At 41.0% G+C, this 27,717-nt stretch overlaps 1 protein-coding gene across 1 annotated transcript in view; it reads right to left on the minus strand.

Moving 5' to 3' along the window:
* LOC126092718 (orexin receptor type 2-like) overlaps window positions 1-27,717 on the minus strand; it is a 120,186-nt gene that overhangs the window by 37,759 nt on the left and 54,710 nt on the right. The window contains exon 5 of the mRNA XM_049908441.1: window positions 23,785-23,897. Coding sequence (XP_049764398.1) covers window positions 23,785-23,897 — 113 coding nt within the window. The remainder of the gene's footprint in view (window positions 1-23,784; window positions 23,898-27,717) is intronic.

Here is a 27,717-nt window from a genome sequence, read left to right on the forward strand (position 1 = left end):
TTCTGCTTGACAACCCATTTTCATCTACAGAAGAATTTCTATTATTTTAATGTTGTGGGTAGGAAACACTAACTCACATCTCGTATTTTATAAGAAATTAAATGTTCAGCATACAGAAATATTTAAGAAATTAAGTTTTGTATGTAAAGTGACGCATTTCACATCATTACGAATTATCACGCAAATGATCCATGATACATACACAAAGATAACACACTAACTACGCAATGTGGAACAAGTCCAACTGTGTCGGCGGGCTGGACGATAAACACATAAAGAATGATAGTACCTGGATGTTCGGGACGCTATAACATCCACTATATATATATACATTTTTTATTACGAGTGGAATATGAACTTGTGGATAATATTCATTTAATTATGTAATTATTTCTTAAAAAGATGATAATTATGTAAAACAGAGATAATATTGGTCTCACATTCTTTGTTAATCTATGTCATTCTTTTCTTTTGTTTTGTACCCTTTTGTCGTCTTCTTCTGATGTACATCGCCGACGCAAGATGCGAATCGATTTGAGGTCTGTTAAATGAAAAACGTTTAATGTAAAATTATTGCACTTTTATGTTCATTTGCTGGTAAAAACAAATAGAGCCAAATGCGTTAAAACTATTTATGATTAATTATTGAAAAATCACTCTATCTTTTAATTATAATTTTGTATTAATTGTTTTATCATATCTGCAAGAAGCGCAGCCATTGTTAGTTGCAATTATATAGCAACTTTGTCTGTACTTCTAGTTGAAAATGGCATGGATTTGTGTTAAACTAATTTGTAAAAAAATTTATAATTTTTTTTATTGGTGGCATCAATTTAAATGATTAACTATTTATTGGGAAAAGGAAAATCTTAATTAAAAAAGAAATCCTCTATCTTTTGTTGGCCGCCATCTTAACTTTTATTACAGCGGCAAATTTAAATTACTTGAAACTACCAACAATAATACGATGTGTAAGAAATAAATGTAGACCGGTGGTACTGATTTCTATTTATAATTAATCGAATCAGAGTGCATTTTCTAAGAACAGTGCTGATGGTTTTTATTGTTGAACAAGATTTCATTGCTGATGTATTAGGCCAAAATTAAACTACGGACGAATCATGGAGAAAAATATTTTTTGGTAGCATACGTCAGTGTTGTGTGCGGGTGGTATTCTGTGGTTCCTTTTCATGCTCAATTTGCTAAGAATAATTAAATCCATCGAAGACAAAAAAATTATAAAAGCTCTGATGTACGATCTGAAATTTTAGTGATATGAACACAGCTTACAGTCAACATTACTACACTACGTCAGGTGGAATTCTTGTGCAATTTGAACAAAATAATTATCCGGGAGAAGTTGTAGTTTGTTGTACATGTGTATAATATTTTCAGTATCATTTACAAAATCAAATCAACGCAACTGTTAAAAAAAAAAAACACAGTGAATTCAAACCGCGGAATACCATAGAGTATCGTATCATCCATATTCATTGCACTTGTCGATGTTGATGATACACAAAAAACCGTCACAACGCCTCATCAAAATACACATTTTTTTTTTTTTAGATATGTTCTTCACATTCACAGATGATTAACATTTGTAGTAGTGGAGATTGCTGGATACGGAGTCATCGTCGATAGACCACCTCTTTTATGTTTTCACGATTAGTTCCGCTCTTCTGGCAGTTCTTGTAGACGAAAGAGTTCGGAGATTTTAATTTTTCCTCCTATTTCCTGCATGACACTGTTGTTATAATACTCCACATCTTCCTGGGTGTAGGCTGTCAGTTCTTCTGCAGCACATTCTTGTGGAATTTCTGTATAGAGCTTTAAGCTGACAACTTTTGCAAACGAATTGCCATTAAAGGTTGTTATCCCGTCGGTTTTTAGCTCTGAAAACGGTTGTTCTATTGCTAAGTGTATGACATCAAGCCCACCACATTTCGATATAATGCGTCCAGCCTTTTTAAGCAGATCCAAAGAGGAATGGAGTTTGATAAACAGATTTTTCATGTGTCCTTTAACGTAGAAAACGTGTTTCAATGTGCCGTTTTCGGCCAGGACTCCAACATATGGCAACTTACCACTGATCTTTACAGTAAATTCTATTATCTTGTATTCCCCAGTCGTAGCCAGATATCTCTATATACTGTGTTTGGAGCTATACGTAAACCTGGCCTGCACAACTGCCATGGCCTCTTCCTTTTCCATTTGCAGCTTATATTCTTCCTTCATGGCAGTTATCTTCTCCGTTTTGTCCTGTTTTCTTTTATTTAATTCTATGTCCTCCGTTTCTAGTATCCATTTCAGTGCACATAAAATATTAACTGTACATAAAGGTGTAATTTTTTAATGGGGAATGGCTTAAGTCAGTGTAATAAATCTACTCTTTTTCTTATTACTTGTGGAATAATGCTTGCTCCTGAGATGCCTTCCTCTTCTTCTATCTCTATTAGCCACGCAATCTTCTTTTCCTTTATATTTCCTTAATTATGTTTCATCATGTCTCTACTCTTCTCCTCCCTTCACCATCAGTCGCCCTCATACTCCATGCTGCTAGCACTCCTATCTAAAATCTGTCTCTTCAATAAAGTCTAATTATAACAGTACTTATGATCTACTAATATAAACTCTATATGTATGTATTCTTCCAGGTGTGCCTTTGTAATCGTTTATTTCACTTTTTGTACTAGATGTAGTTTAACATGCCTACTAAAACATATGAATGTAAAATAAGTAGAATGCCTGGTTAGATGTCAGAGAGGGCCTGATGGCCCTAATCTTGCCATGTTAAATAAATAAATAATGTTTCTCGTGTCAACCAGACCCATTTCTGCTGCATCTATATCAGATGGTGTTGTGGAGAAGAATGTTTTGGATTGGGAAAAATAAGTTCCTCCTGCTTTAACATAAAACTTCTATATAACAGTTACATCTTCCTTATTGGAGTCATAGTTAAGAACCACCACGTAGTTTACAGGTGGATAGTTAAAAATGTATGCAGACAGAACATTGATGATAAGCTTCCTCGGTCTAGAGGTTCTGGAAGACTTACTTGTACACCTGTCAATTTTCGGTTATTCTCATTACACCAGTACACAAACTGCAGTACGTTATTAAACATAACACAACAATTGTTCTGTACATTATCCGTTAATTGACGCCACATGGAAGCGAGTGGCACGGAGTAAAGTGGAGCACATTGTAAATGTTGTGTGTTGGTGTCTAATACACGTAAACACTCTTGCATGGGGTCGAATACACGATCCATTCTGTACTTGTATTTTGTAGCCTCCAACTTGGTAGTGCTGTGCTGCTTAGCCAAGGAAGAGCTAAATGTTTCCCGTAGTCCCATGTCAGGACACTTTATGAAATGTATAATGTGGTTACCAATATCTTTCTTCACACCTGAACTTGTGATTTGACATATAAATTTGTTACAATCTTTTCTCCACAGTTGGGGCTTAACCGCATTGGACACTCTATTCCACCAGTCTTATCGTTATCCACAATGACATAGCTGTTTCCCTGGCGATCTCCATCCATGCAGAAGTCGACGGTTGATATTAAATAACCGCACATCTCCATTTTGTTAAAAATGCTCAGTATAGCTTTCCAGAGGTGTATAGCATCCACTGTTCACATCCGATCACGGCTCAGAAATTATACTATGCTCGCATCGGTCCTATAGAAAATGACCCTTAGTAACGGGGAATACCTCTTACAAGAATATTGACAAATGCATAGCGGTGGCGTTTAACATACTAAATTACACTTCATGCTACCAATGATCCCGTAAACAGGACGTCCGTCAAGCAGATGTATACACGAGGATTGTAATACCTCACAAAAACCTGTCCCTAACTTAGAATCACCGCAGTTATGAAACTGAAGACTCTGTTTTATGCCCAAGATGCGGGAGGGGATGGAGTACGTCACATAAATCTTTGCTCGTCTAGAGAAAAGCGCCGAAACAGAATGGACATGTTTCATCACACATGTTATTGAAGTCCTCTAATGACTGAGAGGTTTGCTGTTAACGACTGCAAACACGAGTAGACATGCTCTAAGTCACACACAGAATAAGCAGTTGTATACGAGTCGAACACAGGTTATTTCACACAACTAATGCATCTCGACAGCAACAGATAAAAATGGTCGATTGACCAGCAGACACATCTCCCTCTCTCTCTAGAACGCTTCCTCAGTCTACCATTAAATCACACCTCGTTCCAACTCCATGTGAACCAATCACTCTAACCACACTCGTTTATCATTTAATGCAGATGCATGTAAGTTTAAATGAAGATGCTTGTCTTTTTTCCAGGAAAGCATCAACGGCGGTAGTCAAGTTGAGTGTATCACCATTACTTCAATAGAATGTTGCCTCGAGAAAAAAATTACTATTTCCCTGGTTCCCGGTGCTCCCATGTCACCGTTTTCTCGTATTTCTCTTGCTGTCACATACTCATCCCCATGTACAAAATTTTACTGCATCAAGCACAAGACATGCGACTGCTCCCTCCATTTCGACGTATTTTCCATCAATTTATACGCATGTTTCGTCATTTTTCGCAATTTGATTTCATTTCTAGTCGTGTGATCATGACATCGCTTCTCATACAGTTACAAAAAGTGGGTTACTATACTTTCAGCTACCTAGTTTCAACTAGTTTTCAAGGTCACCTGGCTACCCATTGCTTCAGAGTGCGCCTTACCCTGCCAAAAATTCATAAATAGTCTCCTTTCCAGATAATCCATAAGCGTATTTTTCATTATTACTGTGCAAAATAGCAGAAAGGGGATAGTCGGGTGACCTTGAAAAGTAGTTGAAACTAGGTATCGGAAAGTATAGTAACCCATTTTCGTACCTATATGAGTGTTTTATGCAATCTGTTTGACTGCTTTAAGTTGTTAAGCAATTGGTTCGGAAGGTTAGTGCAAATGGCATAGGACGACAATTCCAGCGTCATCCACAAACAGCGTTAACTCGCCTTGTATGGACTGAACAAGTGCAATAGGCATGGAACGTCATCCTACAAACTGACATCCGGCACTTGTACAACACAACGCATGCACGCTTTCATGCTTGTATTCAACATGATGGCGGTTACACCGGTTATTAATGTACCAACATTTCACATTTGCAATGGCTTATGTCAACCATACATTAACTTGCTATTTTGAAATGTTAATAATTTGAACATGTTACCTAGAGAAATCTATTTCCGAAATTTCATTACTGTGCATTAATTACCTTCTGGTGTCATTTTTTCCAGTCTGTGTTTCGTTTATACCTGACATAAGTTATTCGTAACATATTGTTAAAACGTGTTTGCACCTGTTGGCCTTGCGACTAGTCGCCGTGCGGCTGCAGCTTGCCCCACATGATAGTTGAGGTGCCCCGTGTGAACACAGGAGTGAATGGAATCACTCGCACTCACGTCTTGAGGAAGAGGCACGCAGCTACACGTGGGCCTCTACTTGCGAGTAGGGCAAGCACAGTCGCACCACGATGATTTGCCAGGCGCACAGGTCTAAACACACTTTCAGTGTTGTTGAGAGTGACGTTGTCTGCTGCACTGCATTGTATACTCACTTCCTGTTTTGTGAGAATTCCTTCTGGCAGTGGGTGGCCGATCTTATTTCGCTTTCACTGTTTCTGTCTTTATGCGACTCTTTATGCGATTACTCTAGTGAGAAACAGTCGACCTTGGTTTATGTTTGTCGAAATGTTGATCACATTGACATGACCAAAGGATCGTTTGCAGACTTCACTAGCTATAGCTTACAAATTATATGAGACGTACATTTGTGCATAGGCTTCAGCGGTCGTTTTGCACAAGCGCTGTCGTGCAGTCGTCCTTCAAAAGGGAGTTCCCATCACGTACGTTGTCTCCTCCCCTACGTCGTCGTTGGTGCAGTGACACGTCAAGTTAGTTTATGTGCTTTTTACTTGTCGCGACAACGTTGCTACCAAACGCACACAGAAGTGGCGTGGCGCGGACATGTGGCAGAGTCGTTGCGGGTACGTGGCTTTGTTTAGAGTCACTAGCGTGTTTAACACAACGTGCACAGAGGTGGCGTGGCGGCGACACGTCTCTTCGTCGTCTGCACCACAACCGTTTGCAGTCACCGGTGGCGCCTGAAGCGACGTGTGGCGGACTCGTCCAAATAGTGCGCTGCTGTTTTCAGTCTCGGGTGAAATGGGGTGGCGTATGGTATGACGGATGTGTGGTGTGCGTACTGTAAGATCTTCGGTACACACACCATCAGATTATTTGACTTGTCGCTCTAACGAAGTGGGCGAGTGTCTGCAATATGTCTCGTGGTGTTATTGTGGTGTGTTTATCTTCCGCCGTTAGGTCAGATGATTAGAAATGCCACTTGCACGCTTAGAGTAGCAGATTGACGGTGACCAACTTTAGACAAAACTTGATTAACTTTCTCACACACGCTTATTAAAATAATAACAAGCCTAAAAGTTACTTAACTTGGTTCTGGATGCTATTTACAATTGACAATCTGAAGTTCCTTTGGTCTTGGTACGTTAATCTTATTCTCACATATCTCTGATACTTGACAAAGTGTCTATACATTTATCTATTTATCTTCATGGCTATGTACAGAAATATGATAATCTTATTAGGCACAGACTGAAACTTGACTATAGAGCGGTACAGACTAATGCAGACTGGCACAGACTTGTGCAGACAAATGCAGACTGACTAATCGGAGGTCTGTACACTCGTTATAATACCTCGCGTGTTCAGGTATCACCACACAAGTGTGATCCGCGAGGAGAAAACGTTCTAAGTTAGCAGAAATCTCATTGGCTGCGTTACATATTAATATGCGGATCGGCGGAAGCAGAATTTGGTCCGTCTCTAAGGCAGCGCCATCTCGTAGCGCAGAGACGGACGAGCGCTGCGCCTGCGCTGTTGTGCTTAGTGGGGCGCGCTCTAGCGGGAAAGTTGCGTACGCGCTGACTACGCGGAACTATGTACACAACAGGATGATAAGACTGAACAAAAACTTCGTTACTATAATTACGATCAGTTTCTTCATCCATGATACCATGTGGCGCACACAGAGTTTATAAGTTTCATACGCAGCTGAAACCATAAAACGTGTTTATCTGATAAAATCAGTTCTTATCAGACACATTTTACTCTAACATGCTGATATGTTGGTTGCAGGCCATCGACCAGCCTCCTTCTTACCATCACTGGCATCGAGATAGAAACAACTGTCATCAGAAAACACAACAAATCTTCATCCTCGTCTCCACACCACTTAAGTCGCAAATGGCAGTGGTTCGGGGTCAGTGGAAAGCACGCTACAGCAAGTCTGGCTGGCAGCTGTTCTTCTCAAGTGACCGCTTTGGAACAGTTCGGTCTGACTGAGCGAGGTGGCGAAGTGGTTAGCACACTGGATTCGTATTCGGGAGGACGACGGTTCAATCCCGCGTCTGGTTATCCTGATTTAGGTTTTTTGTGATTTCCTAAATCGCTCCAGGCAAATGTGGCAATGGTTCCTTTGAAAGGGCACGGCCGACTTCCTTTGCCCCCCTCGCCCTAATCCAATGAGACTGATGACCTCGCTGTTACGTCTCCTCCCCCAAACAACCCAACCCAACAGTTCGTTGAGTCACTGTGGTGCCGACTGCTGCTCAACTTGCTGCTGCAAATGCAGTGCGATGCGCCAGAGTAAAACGCCGAACACTGTGGTCTTCTCTTTCGGTAGTAATACGTGGCCGTGCGGAGCCTGGTCGTCTTGCGACCGTGCATTTTCGTCACCACCGCTGCCAGAAATCATGTACCGTGACTACGTTCCTGCCATGTCTTCGTGCTTCTCTTAGCTCTATTACACGACATCTTTCAAACTCAGTGAGATATTGATAATGGCGTCTTTGTCCCCTTAAAGACATTCTCAACACGTCCAGTCTCAAAGGTAACTAACGTTGACGGCCGTTACCACCGCATCCTTGTAGTGGCGCTACTAGCGCCAATCTTATGCGACCTTTAATGGGCATCACCTTCAATGTAGAAACACTCCTACAAACTTTAGTTCATCTCGCACAACTCCTTCTAGGTGCAGAGTTTTCTTTCCGTCAGTGTGTTCCTGTCTCTTCTTGTTAGCTTAAGTCCCATAGTGCTTAGAGCCATTCGAACGATATCTTTATTAAGTAACTCGAGCAGCTCTCTGAAGCCTCGTTGCTGATATTTTTGCTTCTTTTTCCACCAAAAATGTAGCGGCTTTCCAACATAATCAAAGCGTTTGATAATGAACTTTCTGAGACCTATGCTGCGTGAAGACAGTGATGCCAGGCTATATAGTAAACAGATGGCAACGACAGTGCTCGACGGATGCAGATCGTCAGGCGCCAGGCAATGTGGCGGCTGACCCTTTGATACAGCGGGTTGGAATCGGTCAGCGCTCACGACGAGAAATTGTTTCTGCGCCGGCAGGCCGGGGTGGCCGAGCGGTTCTAGGCGCTACAGTCTGGAACCGCGCGACCGCTACGGTCGCAGGTTCGAATCCTGCCTCGGGCATGGATGTGTGTGATGTCCTTAGGTTAGTTCGGTTTAAGTAGTTCTATGTTCTAGAGGACTGATGACCTCAGAAGTTAAGTCACATAGTGCTCAGAGCCATTTGAACCATTTTTGTTTCTGAGCCGGTGCCACTTTATTTTGTGGGAGCTTCACTGTCTGCACGTAGCCGCCACGTCACTTCATTCTCCGTAGCGATAGAATAACGCTTTAAACTCCGTACCTCCTACAAAAATCACGTACAAACTCAAAAACTCACATACGATCTCTACAGTACCCTATGCGTGTCTAAAAGCTACTCTTATTTTAAATAGAACCAGAGCAACATATTTTAGAAACTTGTAAAATGTGACAGCCTAGGAAAAAGCTTCAAATTTATATCATATCCTCAGAACAGTTCAACTCATTGAAATACTTTCACCGTCCCCGGAATGAAGATATTTACATTTCCACATTTATAAATGCTTCTGTGGTCTAGGGTTCAAAATGGTTCAAATGGCTCTGAGCACTATGGGACTTAATATCTGAGGTCATCAGTCCCCTAGAACTTAGAACTACTTAAACCTAACTAACCTAAGGACATCACACACATCCATGCCCGAGGCAGGATTCGATTCTGCGACCGTAGCAGTCGTGCGGCTCCGGACTGAGCGCCTAGAACCGCTAGACCACCGCGGCCGGCTGTGGTCTAGGGGTAGCGTCTTCCAGTAGTAAAGAAAATTTTCTGACTCCCGAGTTCGAACATCACCAGTGCTTATAGTCTGAATAAAATCTATCATCAATGGTGGCCGAAGACTACCGGCAGAAGCTATCACCCTCGTTCTACCAACGGCGTTGTCAAAAGGGGTGGAGGAGCGGGCTGAAGATCAGGGCACTCTCTTGCTCTTAAAATGGGAAACTGTCCCTAAAAGGTAGAATAATCAACAATGATCAACGGCAAGAGGATGCAAAGGGCAATGCAAACCAGTGCATTAAAGACACATAATCTGCATCTACAGGATATATGGCATGTGCAAAAGTATCATGATCACGTCTTCATTGGCAAAAGATTCCGGACTAGTCCCCCATTCCAATGCCTGGGGAGGACTGCCGAGGGGATGGTGCCCATGAGCTAAAGATAAAACAACCAAGGGAAGGGTAACGTTCTACATATAAGGCCGTGAAAGCTAGCAGTTTAAACACGGTAAGGAAGCTAGAAATTCTGAAAAGGAAAACGTCAATCCTCAGTCTGGATATAGTAGGGGTTCGTTAAGTAACGTGAAAAGAATACAAGCATTTCTCGACAAATGAGTATAGTGTAAAGCTAACAGCAGCAGAAAATTATATAATGAGAGTAGGATTCGTTATGAATACGGAGGTAGGACACAAAGAGAAATACTGAGAACAGTTCAGTGATAGGATCGTTCTCGTCGCAACTAAACCGACACCACCAACGATAATTCAGATATCATGCCGACGTAGCAAGCAGACGAACAAGTGATAAAGAATGTTTACGAAGATACTGAAAGGGTAACTTTTAGTACTTAAAGGCAGACGAAAATCTAATAATTGTGAGGAACTGGAATGGAAGGAGTAGAAGAAACGTTACGGGAGATTATGAGCTTGGTAGCAGAATCAGAACTAGTTCAGTTCTACAATAATTTTCAGATAGTAATACTGAATAATCTGTTCAAGAATCAGAAAGGGGGAAGTATACTAGGAAAACTCCGAGATACGAGAAGATTCGAGTCAGATTACATCACGGTCAGGCAGAGATTCAGGAAACAGATACTTGATTATAAGGAGTGCCCAGGAGTGGATATAAACCGAGATCACAACCTAGTATGAAGTTTGATTTGTTAGGAAGAATCAATGCGCAAATAAGTGGGATATGGAAATACGCAGGATTGAAGAGAAACGCTTTAAGTTCTCTGATGCTATAGATACTGCGACAGCGAATAGCTCAGTAGGCGGTCCAGTTGAACAGGAATAGGCATCTTTAAAACGGGCAGTCACAGAAGTTGGAAAGAAAAACATAGGTATAAAGAAGACAACTGCAAAGAAATCACAGATAACAGAAGAAATATTTCAGTTGATCGACGAAAGGAGGAAATGTAAAAATGTTGTGTGAAATTCAGGAACACGAAGTACAAGTCACTTAGGAACGAAATAAATAGGAAGTGCAGGGAAGACAAGGTGAAATGATTGCACAAAAATCGTAAATAGATAGTAAAACAAATGTTTGTCGGAAGGGCTGACTCAGCATACAGAAAGAGCAAAACAATGTTGAAAGTATAGGCAAGGGCGGTGACATTAAGAGTACAATGGGTAGTCCACTTTCAAATGCAGAGGTGAGAGCGAATAGGTGGGAAGAGCACACTGAAGGTCTCTATGATGGGGAGGATGACGTAATAGAAGAGGAAACAGAAGTCGAGTTAGAGAAGATAGGGGACTCAGTACTAGAAGCAGAATTTAAAAGAGCATTGAACGACTTAAGATAAAGGAAGTCAGATATGATAGATAACATTCCATCGAAAGTACTAAAATCATTGGAGAAAGTGGCAACAAAACGACTGCCTCTTCAAGATGGTTTTCCATAATGTATGAATCTGACGAAATACCATCAGACTTTCACAGAAACATCACCCACACAATTTCGAAACAATTGCGAGAGTTACCGCACAATCTGCTTAAAAGCTCATGCAAGCAGGTTTCTAATAATAATATGCGGAGAACGGAAAATAAAATTGAGGATCTGTTAGATGACGATCAGTTTGGCACCAGGAATGGTAAAGGCACGAGAGAGGCGGTTCTCTGCAGTCATGGACTGTGCGGCTGGTCCCGGCGGAGGTTCGAGTCCCCCCTCGGGCATGGGTGTGTGTGTTTGTCCTTAAGGGTAATTTAGGTTAGGGACTTATGATCTTAGCAGTTAAGTCCCATAAGATTTCACACACATTTGAACATTTGAGGCGGTTCTGGGGTTGCGTTTGATAATGGAAGCGAGACTGGAAAAAATCAAAACACGTTCATAGGGTTTCTCGACCTGGAAACAGCGTTCGACAACGTAAAATGGTGAAAAGTGTTCGAAATTCTGAGAAAAATAGGGTGAGCTATAGAGAAAGAAAGGTAATTTACACAACATACAAGAACCAAGACGGAACAATCAGACTGGAAGACCATGAACGAAGTTATCGGATTAAGATCTATGTAAGACAGGGATGTAATCTTTCGCCCCTAATGTTCAATCTGTGCATCGAAGAAACAATGATAAAAATAAAAGAAACGCGCTGATGAAATTGCTACCCTCAACGAAAGTGGGAAGAATTAAGAGATGTGTTGTATGTAATGTACAGCCAGATGAGTACAGAAAGTAGACTGAGAGTAAACAGAAAAAAGACTATTGTAATAAGAAGTGGGACAAAAGAGAACAGCGAGAAACTTCGCATCAAAATTTGGGAACACCAAGTAGACAAAGTTAAGGAATTTTGCTACCAGCAAATGCGGACTAGGACTGGCAAAAAGGCCATTTCTGGTCAGGTGAAGTCTACTAGTATCAAATATTGGTCTTCATTTGAGGAAGACGTTTCTGAGAATGTACGTTTGGAGCGCAGCATTGTATAGTATTGAAACATGGCCCGTGGGAAAAGCAGAACAGATGAGAATCGAAGCATTTGAGATGTGGTTCTACAGACGAATGTTGAAAATTAGGTGGGCTGGTAAGGCAAGGCATGCGAAGATTATTCGCAGAATCGGTGTGGAAAGGAGTATATGGATAACACTGACAAGAAGCAGGGACAGGATGATAGGCCATCTGTTAAGATATCAGGGAATAGCTTCGAAGGTGCTAGCGGAAGCGGTAGAGGATAAAGGCTATAGAGAAAGACAGAGTTTGGAACACATTCGCAAATAACTGAGGGCGTTTGCTGCATTTCGTATCCTGAGATGAAACGGTTGTCACAGTAAAGTGTTTCTTTTTCTCTTCTTCCCTTCAGTTTCTCTTTCCACTTCACTGTTTCTCTTCGAGAACATTCTTCACTGTCAATAAGGATTTCTCGCAATCGGTTCATCCGCTTCCTTCTGTCAACTACGCCAGAGGCCATATCACATCGGGCATATGCGTTTGCCCACTTGCGGCAGATATGCCCAGCACTCACGTATTGGTTGCTGGATTGGTTTCATTCGCTGGATAACTGATAAATGTTGGTATCTCCGATGATCTGCATTCTAGTCTCATGTCATTACACAAGAAGGAGAAAAATCCTCCGCCGAATAACATCAAGATTGTATGGACCATGAAATTCTTCTGCTGCCTTCTCTACTGTTCCTGTTCAACTGCAAGCACTTCTGAATAAACCATCACAGTGGTAGGTACACTTACCCGAAACTACACTAGTTGACAAATGTACATCTTACGTCTCCCGACATGACAGACAGCTGCCATCGTGTGCACAAGACAGACTCAATAGCTAATTCAGTTAGTCAAATTATAGTGACTGCTTAAAATTGCTTAAATTATGTGATGTGTTTGTTACTTTTGAACCCATTAAAAAGTAAGATTAGAGCAGCACCAGTATACTGTTTCCTTACGGAAAGAAAGATTATAGCGAAAGCAAGTTGCCCTCATAATTGGCGTACACCACAGTAACGTCATTCAAACATTTTCCCGCTATCGTAAGATACAAATCTCTGAAATGCTGTCACCAGTGATCAACAACACAAGTACTGCAAATAATGGTAACAGTCCCGCTGCTCGAGTGAGGCCTGGAATTTATGATTGGATAAGCTGGAAAGAAAATAAAATTATGCTTGATTTTCTGTCTTTCATTTCGTTGTCATACAAAAAGGCGACGCTGAATTATAAATCTAATAGATTACGCTTATCCATTACGGACATTTTAGAACCGTGACTGTATATTGAATGTAAACAAGTTATATAAAACTGCAAGCAGTCCCTTTTCTGAATAATTATGTTTTATTGTATGAACCGGTTTTCGAAACTTTTCAGGTTCATCTTCAGATGGTTTCAGGAAGTTACATCATTATTGTTAGCATAATGTTGGGTGCTGGCTTGCGACAGTATAGACGGCTTTTTTCGGTTACTGTCCATCTGTATGCCTCCATTTTGATGTCCAGTTGTTATACTGGCTTGCGACAGTGTAGACGGCTTTTTTGGTTACTGTCCATCTGTCTGCCTCCATTTTGATGTCCAGTTGTTATATCAAAATAGAGGCAGACAGATGGACACTAACCGAAAAAAGCCGACTATACTGTCGCAAGCCAGCACTCAGCATTATGCTAACAATAATGATGTAACTTCCTGAAACCATCTGAAGATGAACCTGAAGAGGTTCGAAAACCGGTTCATGGAATAAAACATAATTATTAAAAAAAAGTGACTAGTTGCAGTTTTGTATAACTTATTTACATCTAATAGACTTGCCAGGAAATCGAGCTATGCTTTATTGTCTCTCATTTATTGCGTTGACACGCAAAAGTTCAATGAGTTTCTGCAGAAATAGGTAACATAGTTGTTGCATTCCTACAGTTACCGTGCAGTTGTCGTTTGGCAGAGCAGTCGGACATGATATGCGTGAATGTATAGCATCTGACCAACAGTGTTCGGGCGTCCCTACATAATAAAGAAGGACCACTAGATGGTACGAGAGGCGGACCCGATATAAAAGGAAGCGGAAGTTGTTGCGTCGACAGAAGAGAATTTGTAACAACAGAATATGTCGGACAGAAGAGGTCAGTGACTTAGAACATAGACTTGGCACTGTCACCTGAGTAGTAATAAATCCGTCAGCGATATTTTAACCTTTCTGAAGCTGTCTGTGTCGACTTCTGCGAGGTGACTATGAAGTGGAAACACAAGGAACAATCATAACTGAACCAAGACCAGGTAGAACTCACGTGCTGACGGACAGTGGCCGTTGAAAATTGTGGAGGCTAGTTGTAGAAAATCGCATGAAATGAGTGAAAAGATTATTCGTGAGTTCCAAAGTGCTGCCAGCAGTTCAACTAGCACAATGACTGTGGGTATGGAGTTAAAAAGAACTGAATACAGTGGTCTAATAGCTCCTCATGAGCCACACATTTCCGTAGTCAATGCTAAACACTACTTGCAGTGGTGTAAAGACCAACGCCACTGGACAGTCGATAACTGGAAACGAGTGACTTTGAGTCATGAGTCATTAGTCAGGCTGTCACGCTATATCGTAAGGCAATCCTATGGAAGGGTCAGAAATTGGCGAATGACTGAATATCGTTATTTGCAATCGCATGTAGTGCGAACTGTGAAGTATAGAGGTGATGATGTTACCTTAGAGGACTATTTTTTGTGCTTAGTGTGTAGTTCTCTTACTGCGCCCGAGAAAACGTTAAATGCAGAAGGATATGAACACATTCTACAGTAGTTTGTACTGCGAACAGTAGAGGAATATTCAGGCTTCAGTATTACAACGCCTTCTCTCGTATAGCACCTCATCTGACACAAATTACTGTGGACAGTAACACTGCTAAAAGTGACTGGCCTGACCCGAGTTCCAACCTGAACCCAATGGAATACCTTTGGGGTGACTTACAACGTCGACTTTGCTGTTACTGAACACTACAAACTTCTTTCGTTTTGGATTATGGTGTCATTCCTCCACAGACAGGCACATTATCGAAAGTGTTCCCAGCAAAGTTCAAAAGCCGTCATCAATTGCGAAGCGTGGATACGTACGAGGATTGTCCAAAAAGTAAGTTCCGATCGATCCCGAAATGGACACCGCAGTGAAAACCCGATGACGCTTTGCACATATGTGTTGCGTAATGTCTCTAGTATGACCGTTGATCGCATCAAGAAGCTCTTTTCAGTTGTGAGCGCACTGTGAGCGAGTAAAGGTGCCTAGAACAACGATGTCTCCCCCCAAGTAGGAGGGCCTGCTGAGAGGCTGCGCCTTAATGAATGCAGCCCATCTAACACAACTGCCACGCACTTCTTCCTTCATGGCAATTCTCAGCCGCACTCTGCAGGTGTAGTGAAGACGCTCCTGCAGCCATTTCTATGGGAAGTGTTCGATCATCCACAACACAGACATAACTAGCTCGTCCTGAGTATCATCTCTGTTCACATGAAACGCGGGATACAAAGACAGGCTATGCACTAAGCACCAGGCTATGCATTATAGACCGACGTAGTGAATTATCGAAAAGCACTGGCGGCTGCCTTCTATGACGATGGTGTTGGAAATTTGGTATAACGCTCCGACAAATGTCTAAGTCGGAGCGGCGACTATGTAGAGAAGTATCTGGTAAATGTAGCTAACTCTTGCAAATATAATTCTGATTTTCACTGTGGTTTCCATTTAGCGACCGATCGGAACATACTTTCTGCACAACCCTCGTATTAACGCCAACTAATAGGTGTCCGGATAGTTTTGATCAGATACTGTATATTATAGCTGCTAGAACTATCTAAAGGCATATAATGACTTCCAAGACCTCAGTTTTTGGCGGGGTGGAGCACGACCATATTATTTCTGAGGCATTAGAAAGCTATTAGTTCCTGCATCACTCAAGAGCGTCACTGCTGCCTAACTATGTAATGAGTTGGTACCTAACTGTTCCAGTTGCTATAAAGTCCTTTACCTTGGAATAAAAGAAAGAAAATTTTAAGCATTGGGATGGTTATTTATCAATTTCTGGAAACTTACATAATCCTATGTCTTATTGTACGTAGTTCGTTTTTATCTGGTATAAAAACGTCAAGTTCCTCTCAGGTCCACATACACGATATTTGTTCTTCGGTACAAATATACACATCTTAGAATACCTATTTGGATACTTCGCTCTGCTTTTAAATGTGCAGCTTCTATTAAAATAAAAATTATTAACTTCATTTGTTGTAGTAACTGTAAACCTGCTGACATGACAGTCAAACTAAGAATTCATTGCTAAGAATCTCTAACATAGACAAAACAATTTCCTAAAAAATTGACGGTCAGAAAATATGTAGTGAGGTAATAGTTATTCAGGATTTACCAAAACTTTTGGGTCAGAATTACACAGATTTCAGAAGACTCTAAACTGAAAATTTTGGCATTTTGAACTAATGGTCGTAAACGAATATTTATTTTTAACTGAGGTAAGTATATTAAGCTTTATAGCAACAACAGAAACTCTTATAATTGTTCAAAGTAACGACCACCAGTTACAATGCAGTTATGCATTGGACTTGACCATTGTGGGAGTTGAAAACACCTTCAGAATTGAAGGAAGCCTCACCAGTGGGTAGTACAAACTGTAGCAAGTGCTCCACTTTAAATACAGGTGATGATCCGTTAAGGGACTCCACACCAGTTGAAATCCTGAAATTTTAAATTTTTGTTGTTTTCGTTGATCTTAATCTATTGAATATCCCTCTTTCAGTGATACTTAATACATATATGCTATTGCTTCATTTCTGGTTTATTCATTCACTCAAACAAAACTCTGCGTGGGCGTTAAATTTTTTCCAAGAACCTCAACAGCTGAAGAAAGTAAGATACGTCAATGATCTAGAAGAACCCAAAGCTTTCAAAGCAGTTGAGGAAGCCATATGGAGAAAACGTAACTGTCAATAAATTGGGGTGCATAGGTAACGTACAAAAGCGAATTGGTACAAAGATGCGACGACTGAAAATTACACATACTCACAGTACCTATCACAGTTAAAATCCAAAATTATTATGACATGCCCATCGGGAATAACGTTAGTAGCGTAGAAGATACGATAAAAGCTGTGTGAACAGTTTCATTTCACCTCTCTCCAATATGGGTAAACTCAATCATGGCCTTTGCCCTCCATAAAGTGATTCATGGTGCAAATACAACAGAGCACAGCAAAAAGATGAGAAATTTAAATACGGACTAACTATACCATTTGCCATATTGAAGATCTTGAAAGAAACTTTCAGAGATTTGTCAGATGCAAGACTATTGAAGAAATGTCTTGATGGTCGCCCTCAGAATCCTAAAGAGTCCATCAACAGCGTTAACTGGGCCATAAATCCAAAGCTAATGTTTGCACCAATTAGTACACTGCATTTTGATGTCTTTTACGCTGTCTTGACGTTCAATGAAGAAAATATTGCAAGGTGTAAAGCCCTGAAAAGACTTTTACAAACTGTTGGTACTTTCACGGTGAAACAAATATTGCAAGGTGTAAAGCCCTGAAAAGACTTTTACAAATTGTTGGTACTTTCACAGTGAAACAAATGTTAAATTTAGATAAAGAACGAGTTAGAGCATCAGAGAGAGCTATTGGAGACATTGAAACAAGGGCAAGACAACGCAGACGAGCAGAAAAAAGGACATTGAAGATGAGCTCTTAGGACCTGGAATATGTTGATAGCCTTAATGGCTGTTTCCCGTATGTTGTATTTTTTTACGAATAAAGTCTAATTTTTCTTAGCTTCTGTTTGCCAGAATTTGTTCAAAATTACTGGATATACTCACGTGAGTATTGCACAAACACGGCGGTTGTTCCCAGTTTGTAAACCTCAAAGAAGTTCAAGCCTTACACAAACAGAAAGATGTAGACAGTTTTTTTTTTATTTTCACGTACACTATTGCAAAAATAATTATTATCTTAAAACTAATCAATATTTTTAGAAATTCTGTTAAAGTTTTAAGAAATGTGTAATCTACAAGCAATAATTATTTTCTGATAAAGGCAGTTTTCATATGAATAAATTTTACATTAGTTAAGGTATGGATTACCAGTTACCTGGACCTCCTGAAGAGAACTAAAACCTATAGCGACAGTCATTTGTCTCCGTCGGTTGCACAAGTAGTTTATGATAGCGATAAAATACTGCTCCACTGGTACTCTCTACGTCATATTTTGTAAAGTGTATATTTCACAGGGTGTTTATAGATGGCTCTCCTGCTATATGACCGCTATACTCAAAGCGATCAGAATCTATTCTCCCTCTCCAGCGGAGTGAGGGCTCATATGAAACTTACTGGCAGCAGATTAAAACTGTTTGTCAGAAGACTGACGACCCGGCCTCACGGCTCCACTTCCTCCAGTATCTTTTCTCGTAACTTCAAACTCCATGCAAGTCCTCCTGAAAACGTTACAGGACTGGCACTCTCGTAAGAAGGAATATTTCGGAAAACTAGCTTGCTCAGCCGGTAAGGCAGTTACCAGCGAAAGGCAAATGCGCCTGTTTCGAGTCCTGAGCCACACAAATTTAATCCGTCAGGAATTTTCAGACACGTAATTTAACGGCCGTTCAGTTCTTCGTCCTTACCTTATATCTCATTGTGGCTTAAACAACACAGTTTCTTTCTAGTTGCTATCCTCGGCGGCAAGTTCCTTCCAAATAGGATCCATTCGTGTTGCAGCATTTTCCTACCCGCATTTGTTCACCTTACCGGTCGCTACAACACTGAGTCTGCAAGTTTATAAAACGAAGAATATTCCATCTTCGATAACCAGTCATAAACTGCAAACAGTGCAACTCTAGCGTTGCCATATCAAACGACTGCAAACTGTTTTCATTTGTGTGTGTGTGTGTGTGTGTGTGTGTGTGTGTGTGTGTGTGTCTGTGTGTGTGTGTAAGTTTATTACGTGTCATTAGGTAGCAGAATGTACGAGGGTTGCCCAAAAAGTAATGTACCACATTTTTTTCTGAAACAGTTCTTTACTACACATAATGAGAACTACACACGCGAAAGAATGGTTTTTTATATACACATCCTATTTTTCCACGTAACTTCCATCCCTTTCATGTCCTGTATGCCCTGTCGGTACCAATCCTTGTCCTGGAGGCGGAGCCAGTGCTCCACTGTGTGGATCACCTCCTCGTCGTTCTCAAAATGTCTTCCACGAATAGCATCCTGTAATGACCTAAACAAGTGGAAGTCCGAGGGGGCTAGGTCAGGGCTGTCAGGTGTGAGAGCCGTGGATGATCTCCCCGACCGCTGCAAATTGTGGAGCTCCGCCGAACCGCCTTCTGATGACCTCGCCCTCCGTGCACAGCGACTGTACTTCTGTCGACGGCAAATGCCCATAGACTTTGCACAAGCCTTTGTGAACATTCGCCATAGTTTCTTTCTTTGTAGTGAGAAATTCAATGTCGGTATGTTGTTTGTAACATACTTCACCCACAGACGGCATACAGCTACGCTATCTGTCGGAAGTGAGGGAAACTTAGCGCGCTCCGTCAGGAGAGTTCAAATAATACGTAAGTAGCGATTCGCGTTCGAAGCACTGTTGCCGGCTGAGAAAAAAATGCATTGCATTACTTTCTCGGCAACCCTCGTATAACATTCTCCAGACGAAAGCGCTAAAAATTTCAGTAAATACAGATTACTTTACGTATTCCGCTATTTACAGGACATTGCAGAAGAGTTTACAGTTTAAATACTGAAACTATGGATCATCTGACGCAGTGGAAAAATCGCACTTAAAAAGGCGTAACAGCAACTACTTCTGCATTTAAGAACCTAGAAACTACAGAGGTATAAGTATATTAAATTCAACGTATAAACTATACACTGGTAATCAAATAAAGTCAATAACAGAGGCACTATTGCAAGAACAGAAGGGTTCTGAAAAGGAAGAATTTGTACTGATAATGTATTTACTACGGAACAGGTAATAGACAAGAGAAGAGAATACGACTTGCCCACCTATGTGATGTTTGTAGATCTAGAGAAGGCCTTCGATAAAGTGAGACTGGAGATCTACATAAAAAGTTCATATAAAAGCACATGCTTCAGATTCAATTTATGTATGAGCCATTCAGTGAGTAATACAAGGGTTTCTAGTGTCACACACGGTTTGAAACATTTGTATGGATGGATGGAAGGATCACGCAACACCTGAATTTAAAGTAGGAAGGACCACTTCAAATGCGCTGCCATATGCTAAGGACTTCGCTATTATGCAAAAAATTGAAGATAGTCTTCAAAGAGCTATTCATTTACAACATTATATTTGTAAGGAATATAACTTTCAGACTTCTAGCTCAAAATCAGCAACCATAGCATTTCAGGCCAGACATTCACTAAGAACAAAGATCATTTTCGATGACAGAATTTTAGAACAGTTTAAATATCTTCATTATATAGGCTGTAATATCTCGTTTGATTGCGACAGGCAGATAAATAATACAGTAAGAAGATACCAGGCAATGTGCAGAGCAGTTTGAAGAACACTGAGAACATAGCCGACCGAAATGCAACTGAAGCTGTACCAGTTCATGACAGTGCCGGTTATTCTGTACGGGTAGTTAAATGTGGACATTAAAGATCACAGTCATATAATAGCCGTAGAAATGAAATTCCTTAGTGCACTACTGTGACAGACTTCTTGCCAGGACGTACAGAATCATTTACAAAGACTGGTAATGCTGGACGAATGTAGAAGCAAACCGGAATAGTATTTACAAAGAATAGACAATTTAAGGATTCCAAAAATAGCAGTGCCAGACCTATTTGCCGAAGAGACCCAGGAAGACTGACGCAAAGATGCATTGAATTCAGAGCTGCTCGAAGAGCCTAATAGTAAAAATGACGATGATGATGATGATAAAAGCCATAATTATAATTTGAACGTACCTGAGATTGGTATTTACTTTTCCAAATTTGCCATTGGCTAGGCATGTTAGAACAACAGAATTCCTGACTGATAGAACAAAATAAGATTTATGTTATGTTAATAAGGAATTTCTTTTACGTTCATATTTACAGAATGTACAGACCACCAAAACAATTTTAATTTCATTTCCAAATTAAAAACACTACAGAATTCCTGGAATATAAGAAGGAACTTGAGAAAACTTAAGTCAAAGGACACACCGTACAGGACAGTGAATGTTTCAGGCTACTGATCAATACTGCAAAATTTCCTGATCAACAAAAAAGTTTACAAACTAGGAGGGTGATGTCAAATGGACAGTGGCAGGTCATCAGCCAACGAACGAAGAAGTTCTGGCAAGAAAAAAATTGTACCTTTGTTTTAGGTTCCAAGCGGTCTATAATCGCCAAATTCTGTTATAGGAAAAAAGGAAGAATCAAAACCTGTATCTCCTACGTACCATTGTGGGTTGACGTATGACGACTGCTATTTTGATGCTGATATCGTGGATATAGAAATCAGTATCAGTACATGGTGTAGTCTAGAGAGACACTGAAGTACTGTGATGGTAACTGTAAATTCTACTTTCTCAGCTACCTCATCTTTAAAGGGAGATACGGTTGTTTATTTTCCCTGTGAACCAGCTAATATTAGCAGACTATCTGGAGACACGCAGTTCCGTCGCCTGTGGACACAGTTTGCTATAATTATCCGCTGTTTTGCAGACCACTACATGCGATACGACCGCGCTATCGCGACAGACCGTACAATTGCGTAGCTAAATTTAGGATGATCTGTGTATGTCCCGTTTTACTTGGGCCGCGCGCCAAATGTCCAATCATTGCTCTGAAGTTAACACTGCACTGAGCTCCGTCTGCTGGCTCCATCCTGTCTTAATCTAAGCCACAAGTAAGGCTTAACTCTCATTACATTATCACACTTTAATTTTGCTTTTATGGGTCATGTATTATTAATGTATTTATTCTCTCGAAAGCCACCGATGCCTCTCTTCCCCCAGGACCGTATTACGAAGAAATTGCTCCGATGTCGTCATACAGTAGCTTCTAAGCGAGCTGCGGATTACAGTCATGTCCTTCGTGTCCAACCCATGCCTCATTATTCTCAAGGACTCCATTTATTGTAGTTCAAATGTTTCAACTCCTAGTGAGATCAATGGTACTAGACCCCATTGAATGTTCCAATCCGTACTTGTCCTGCGTATCTCTAATGCTAATCGCCTCTTACGACATACATCCCTTCTCTCGACCTGTCCCAAAACGCACACCACATCCTCTCTTAATACCTGCACCTGCAATCGCGCACGCATCCAAGCAACTCACCTACGAAATATTATCAGAAGCATAATGTACCGTCATCCTTATAATTCTGGATACAAGACATGCCACCATTTCATTGTTTTTATTTATTCAGTTATCTTACATAAAGGCTGAAAATCGCTGCTCGCTACCATCTCACCGACGCATCGTGTAAAAACCAGATAAGTAAAAAAGAAATCGACGCATCCACTCCACATGCTAGCCTTTGGGTCCTGTCATTCAGTGATCTCATTCAACTCCTACAAACCAGCCAACCAAACGTACAAACATCCAAGGAAGAATATTAGGAAAAAACAATTCGTACACTCTGTCCTCTAGACCTTTACCTCACAATTTACAGACGTACACTCTAAAACAATTCGAACTGACACTCAATGAAAAATTATCTACACATGAATCAGTATGAGCAAATTTCGTACATCTCCAAATACTCAAAATCCTATCCCAGGACTTACCCCATCTACCAGATTAAAGGCCCTGAACCATATCTGTCCTACCAATTACAACCTACTTCCACCTGTCCTGCTTATCTGAAATCTTACTAATTTCCATATAGCAACAATTAGATCAATCATAAATCTGTATCTATCTTCCATTATTCATGTAACAGTCTCTCCAGTACTTCTCGCGTATTAATTTCTATCTACAGTTACCAGAAACCATCACAGTTATCATCATTGAGTATTCAGGGTAAGGTTGCAAAAAAATTCTGTGTTTGAATTGAAAATGAAAATGTCACCCTGTGTTGTCTTCTAAATCTCAGCCACCTCACAAAACAAATAATTCCCAAATCTTCAGCGCAACTATAACCGACAGTTCCCATCTAAAAACCACCTTTCAGCAGATAACCAGTATCCAGAGCTATATCTACGCAAAGCCAGCTTACAATATATATAATTGAGGCTACTTGCGGTCTCGAAAAACTAACAGTTATCTTCTCCCCTATGCACATCACTACTCTCGAAGCGTCTGCCATTGTTAGGAAAATCTCAAGCACTCCCGCGTTTGCTCCACGAATCTCTGAAGGAAAAACGCAACCCTCCGTTGAATTTTCTCTACCTACTCGATTAATCCCACCTGCGAAGGCAGCAAGCAGGAATCAGTCTTACAAACGTGTTTTAAGTCATTTCTTTCGTGGATGAGACACATGTCCCTAAGATTCTTCGAGTGAATCTCAGTCTTGCCTTTCGTTTTCTTATAGACCGTTGTTGGTGAACTATAGAAAAATGTCAGAAATCACAAATACGGTAGGCCATTTCAGTTTCTGCGATGAAGGCGAAAAAAAGTTTGTACTCACCGCTCATGAAGTTGTAGATTATGGGGTTGACTGCTGAATTAGCGTAGCACAGCCAGTGGGACAGCATCGAAATGATGCTCGTCGCATCATTCTGCGGAATGTCCATGGTGTACCTGCGCATGCAGAAAACCAGATTGAGTCATCTCTTCATATTGTAGGACAGTTAACTCCTAACCTCGCTTAAAATAATTTCACGGGTACATACTGAAGGAGTAAATGTTGGGAGGAAAGTTAAAAAATAGCAAAATGAAATTCAGTATTCTTATGCTGTTTTCTTTAATTGCTTCACTTTTCTAAGAACACCAGGAAAGTGAGAACAATTTATGACCTATGTTTTAAGCAATAATCAAAGGTATCTCAAAATTCCAGGAATATATAAACTATTTTTAGTAGTTTATATATTTCAGTATAGTTTATATATTTCAGTATATGTCAAAACTAGCATACATACTTTAAGGGATGGGCGGAACTTGTTAATTACTAAAGTAGTAAGAACCGCCGTGTAATAACATGGAAGCCAATGCACTATAGATAGCATATCTGACAGTGGATAAGAATGCAATCAGAATTGTGAAAATTACACAGATTAAAGAATCACCGTTTTAACTTTTTGGAAAGATCATTGTTATATAGAGCAATAATAGTGAATAAAACTTAAGTAACAATCAAAAAATTCAGTATTTCAATGGTGAACTGATATATTTTTTCAGTCTGTTACTACTGTACCAAAAGCGTTGTCTAGTGCTCCCCCAGTTGACATTCAGCGAAGACGGTAACAGTTTTGCACAAATGTGTCTCATGATTACTTATGCATGTGAGGTGAATCACATACCCCACGCCAGCGCAGAATGGCCGCGCGGTTAGAGGCACCATGTCACGGATTGCATGGCGCCTCCCGCCAGAGGTTCGAGTCCTCCCTCGGGCATGGCAAAGTCCTTAGCATAAGTTAGTTTACGTAGCGTGTGAGTCTGGGGACCGATGACCTCAGCAGTTTGGTGCCTTAGGAATTCACACACATTTGAACATATACACCAATGATTGTCAACGTTTTTTGTCCAAGAGCCGATACTGACATTGCGCGGCGGTAACTCGTGCCGTATAGTACCAATTTTGTTATTATTTGGTAACCTCCCTAAACTAAGATATTATGAGCCCCAGAAGACTACCTACAGAAAGGTGACGATAAATTGGCTGCCGGCTCCCATGTAAAAAGTCAGCACTATTGGTAATAATTTTTGTCGCCTTTTCACTACTTCCGAATGCTGCAACCCTCAGTTGTGACACAGTAAGTGCCTGACAAAGTGTTAATGTGTTGTCTGTGTGAGCAGACGATTAGCTGATTAATAATTGTAATTCACTTAGATTTAAATGCATTATGGATTATGAAGCACGCTCACAAATACTAACTAAAAGTCTTGAAAGTAATTCCTCTTTTAACTTATTGCGTTTTATTGAAACTGCCTTAATTTAATTTAATTCCTCACTCCAAATACACCGACGCAGAAAAAATCGCGACACCAAGAAGGAGTTGTGCGAAGTAACCGAAAAGTAGATAGGCGTGTTCCTACATCTGAAAGATGATGTCTATTCAGATTTCGCGTTAGTCGCATAAGAGTGGCACTGATAGTGCCACTATGAGGATGCAAACAAACTTCACTTCAAATATATGCCGTAACGGTCTAGAGCGTTCTCCTATGAGATTGGACTTGGTGAGTAGATGTTAATTATGAATGCTTTTAAGGTGAATGAGGCCATTATCAACATCTCACTGAATTCATCAAGGTGGTTAAATAGGGCAGAAAAACTGGGCACAAATGTAGCCAATGTACATGACCGCTGGCACTATCGAGAGTGAAGACAATCTCGTTCGCCGTATGGCCCTGGCGCATCGTACTGCGTCTGCAGAAGCAACCTGAGCAGCAGTTGGTGCCACAACGAACTGTTACAAATCGGTCACCTCAAGCACATCTCCGACATAGTCGCCCTATAGAGTGTATTCCACTGACCACAAACCACCTCCTTTTGTAACTTCAGATCTCACTGGAGGACAGTATGGAGGTCTATTGTGTTTTCTGATAAAAGCTAAATCTGCCTTTCTGACAGTTATGGCCGTGTGTTGTTTAGAAGGAGGCCAGTTGACGGCTTGCAACCAACCTGTCTGTGTGCTAGCCACATTGGACCTACACCTGAAGTTATGGTCGGGCGTTCGATTTTGTATGACAGCTGGAGCCCTCTTGCGGTTATCCCACGCACCTCGACGTCAAAATTGTTGGTCAGTCTGGTGATTCGGCCTATTGTGCTTTCTACTGACGCTCATGAACAGAATTCCAAGAGTGTGTTTTCCAACAGGATAACGCTCTCCCACACACCGCTGTTGTAACCAACATGCTCTACAGAGTGTCGATATGTGGCCTTTGTCTGCTCGATCAATGGATCTGTCTCCAGTCCATCACATGTGGGTCATTATCAGACGTTAACTCCAGGGTCATCCGCAAACAACAGCAACCGTCCTTGTGCTCACCTACAGTACAACAGGCATGGACCTCCATCCCATAACCCGACACTCGGCACCTGTACGACACAATGCATACACGTTTGCTTGTGGTATCAAGTACTGATACCAGCCCACTGGCGTCATAGCAACAGAAGTGCAAGTTTACTTCAAACTCCAGTAACGGACTTGCGGGATCCGGCAGATCCAATGGAGCACGCCCGCTGGCCCACGCCTCTAGCGGCTCGGTACAACGACCGCCCTCTGCTGCCGTAATATAATATGATCAACGGCAGCGGGTCACACCCACTCTCTCTCTGAGACGCTCCGCAAAGTGACGCTACACAGACCCCGCCTGCTCGCGGCTACTTCATCACCGTCTGTACTTTAGCCTGGGATACTTCGTCCGCAGCTCGTGGTCGTGCGGTAGCGTTCTCGCTTCCCGCGCCCGGGTTCCCGGGTTGGATTCCCGGCGGGGTCAGGGATTTTCTCTGCCTCGTGATGACTGGGTGTTGTGTGATGTCCTTAGGCTAGTTAGGTTTAAGTAGTTCTAAGTTCTAGGGGACTGATGACCATAGATGTTAAGTCCCATAGTGCTCAGAGCCATTTTACCGATTTTTTTTTTTTTTTTTTTTTTTTGATGCTTCGTCTTGTATACATTGTGATAGCGGGACTCTGTTTCTTGCTGCTCTATTTACACTGAGTTTTCCTTCATTCTAAGAAATACAAGTGAATCTTCTGTTTGCCGTGTCACTTGTTCGCTAATCATTTCTGCTCCTGTCCAGCTTTACTACGATGACAGTTGCCGCGTAGCTCTGTACCCCATCACTCCTTACCGTTGTGTAAGAAGTCGTACTCAACATCGTTTCCTTGCATCCAACTTTCTGGTGGTTACACCAAGTATTATTGTAGCAGCATTTCACATTTGCAATGGCTTATTTTGGAATTAACATTAACCTGTGATCTTGCAATGTTAATCATTTACATGTGGTACCTAGACAAATGTATCCCCATAATTTCATTACTCTACATAATTAGATTTTTGTTGTTGCGTTTTTTTCTCGTCAGTGTATGTACAGTATTTGAAGAGGACCATCTATATAATACGCATTCAAGAATCCCCATTACTTCCATTTGAAATTTGTACCATAGCTGTTGATAGATGAAAGTCGCAAATGCCCATGAGTTGTTCACTATTGAAGAACAAACGAAAATAAGTTCCCCTTCTGACGTCGCCTAACCTCTCAGTGGCTGCGCTACTTACCCTTCTGCCCTTGAGATAAGCGACCAACCCCACTTAGCTCACGGCCGAATTCACCAACATCAAATAAAATTAAGAACATCTTAAAATATTACTGTCTCTGCATCCTCGTTCATCACTGAGCAGGAAAACTACGCTCCTGAGAAGCTCTTGATGTTTTCAGATTCCAATATTTATTATA

The sequence above is a fragment of the Schistocerca cancellata genome, chromosome 7, assembly GCF_023864275.1.
Source record: "Schistocerca cancellata isolate TAMUIC-IGC-003103 chromosome 7, iqSchCanc2.1, whole genome shotgun sequence".
Taxonomy (NCBI): Eukaryota; Metazoa; Arthropoda; class Insecta; order Orthoptera; family Acrididae; genus Schistocerca; species Schistocerca cancellata.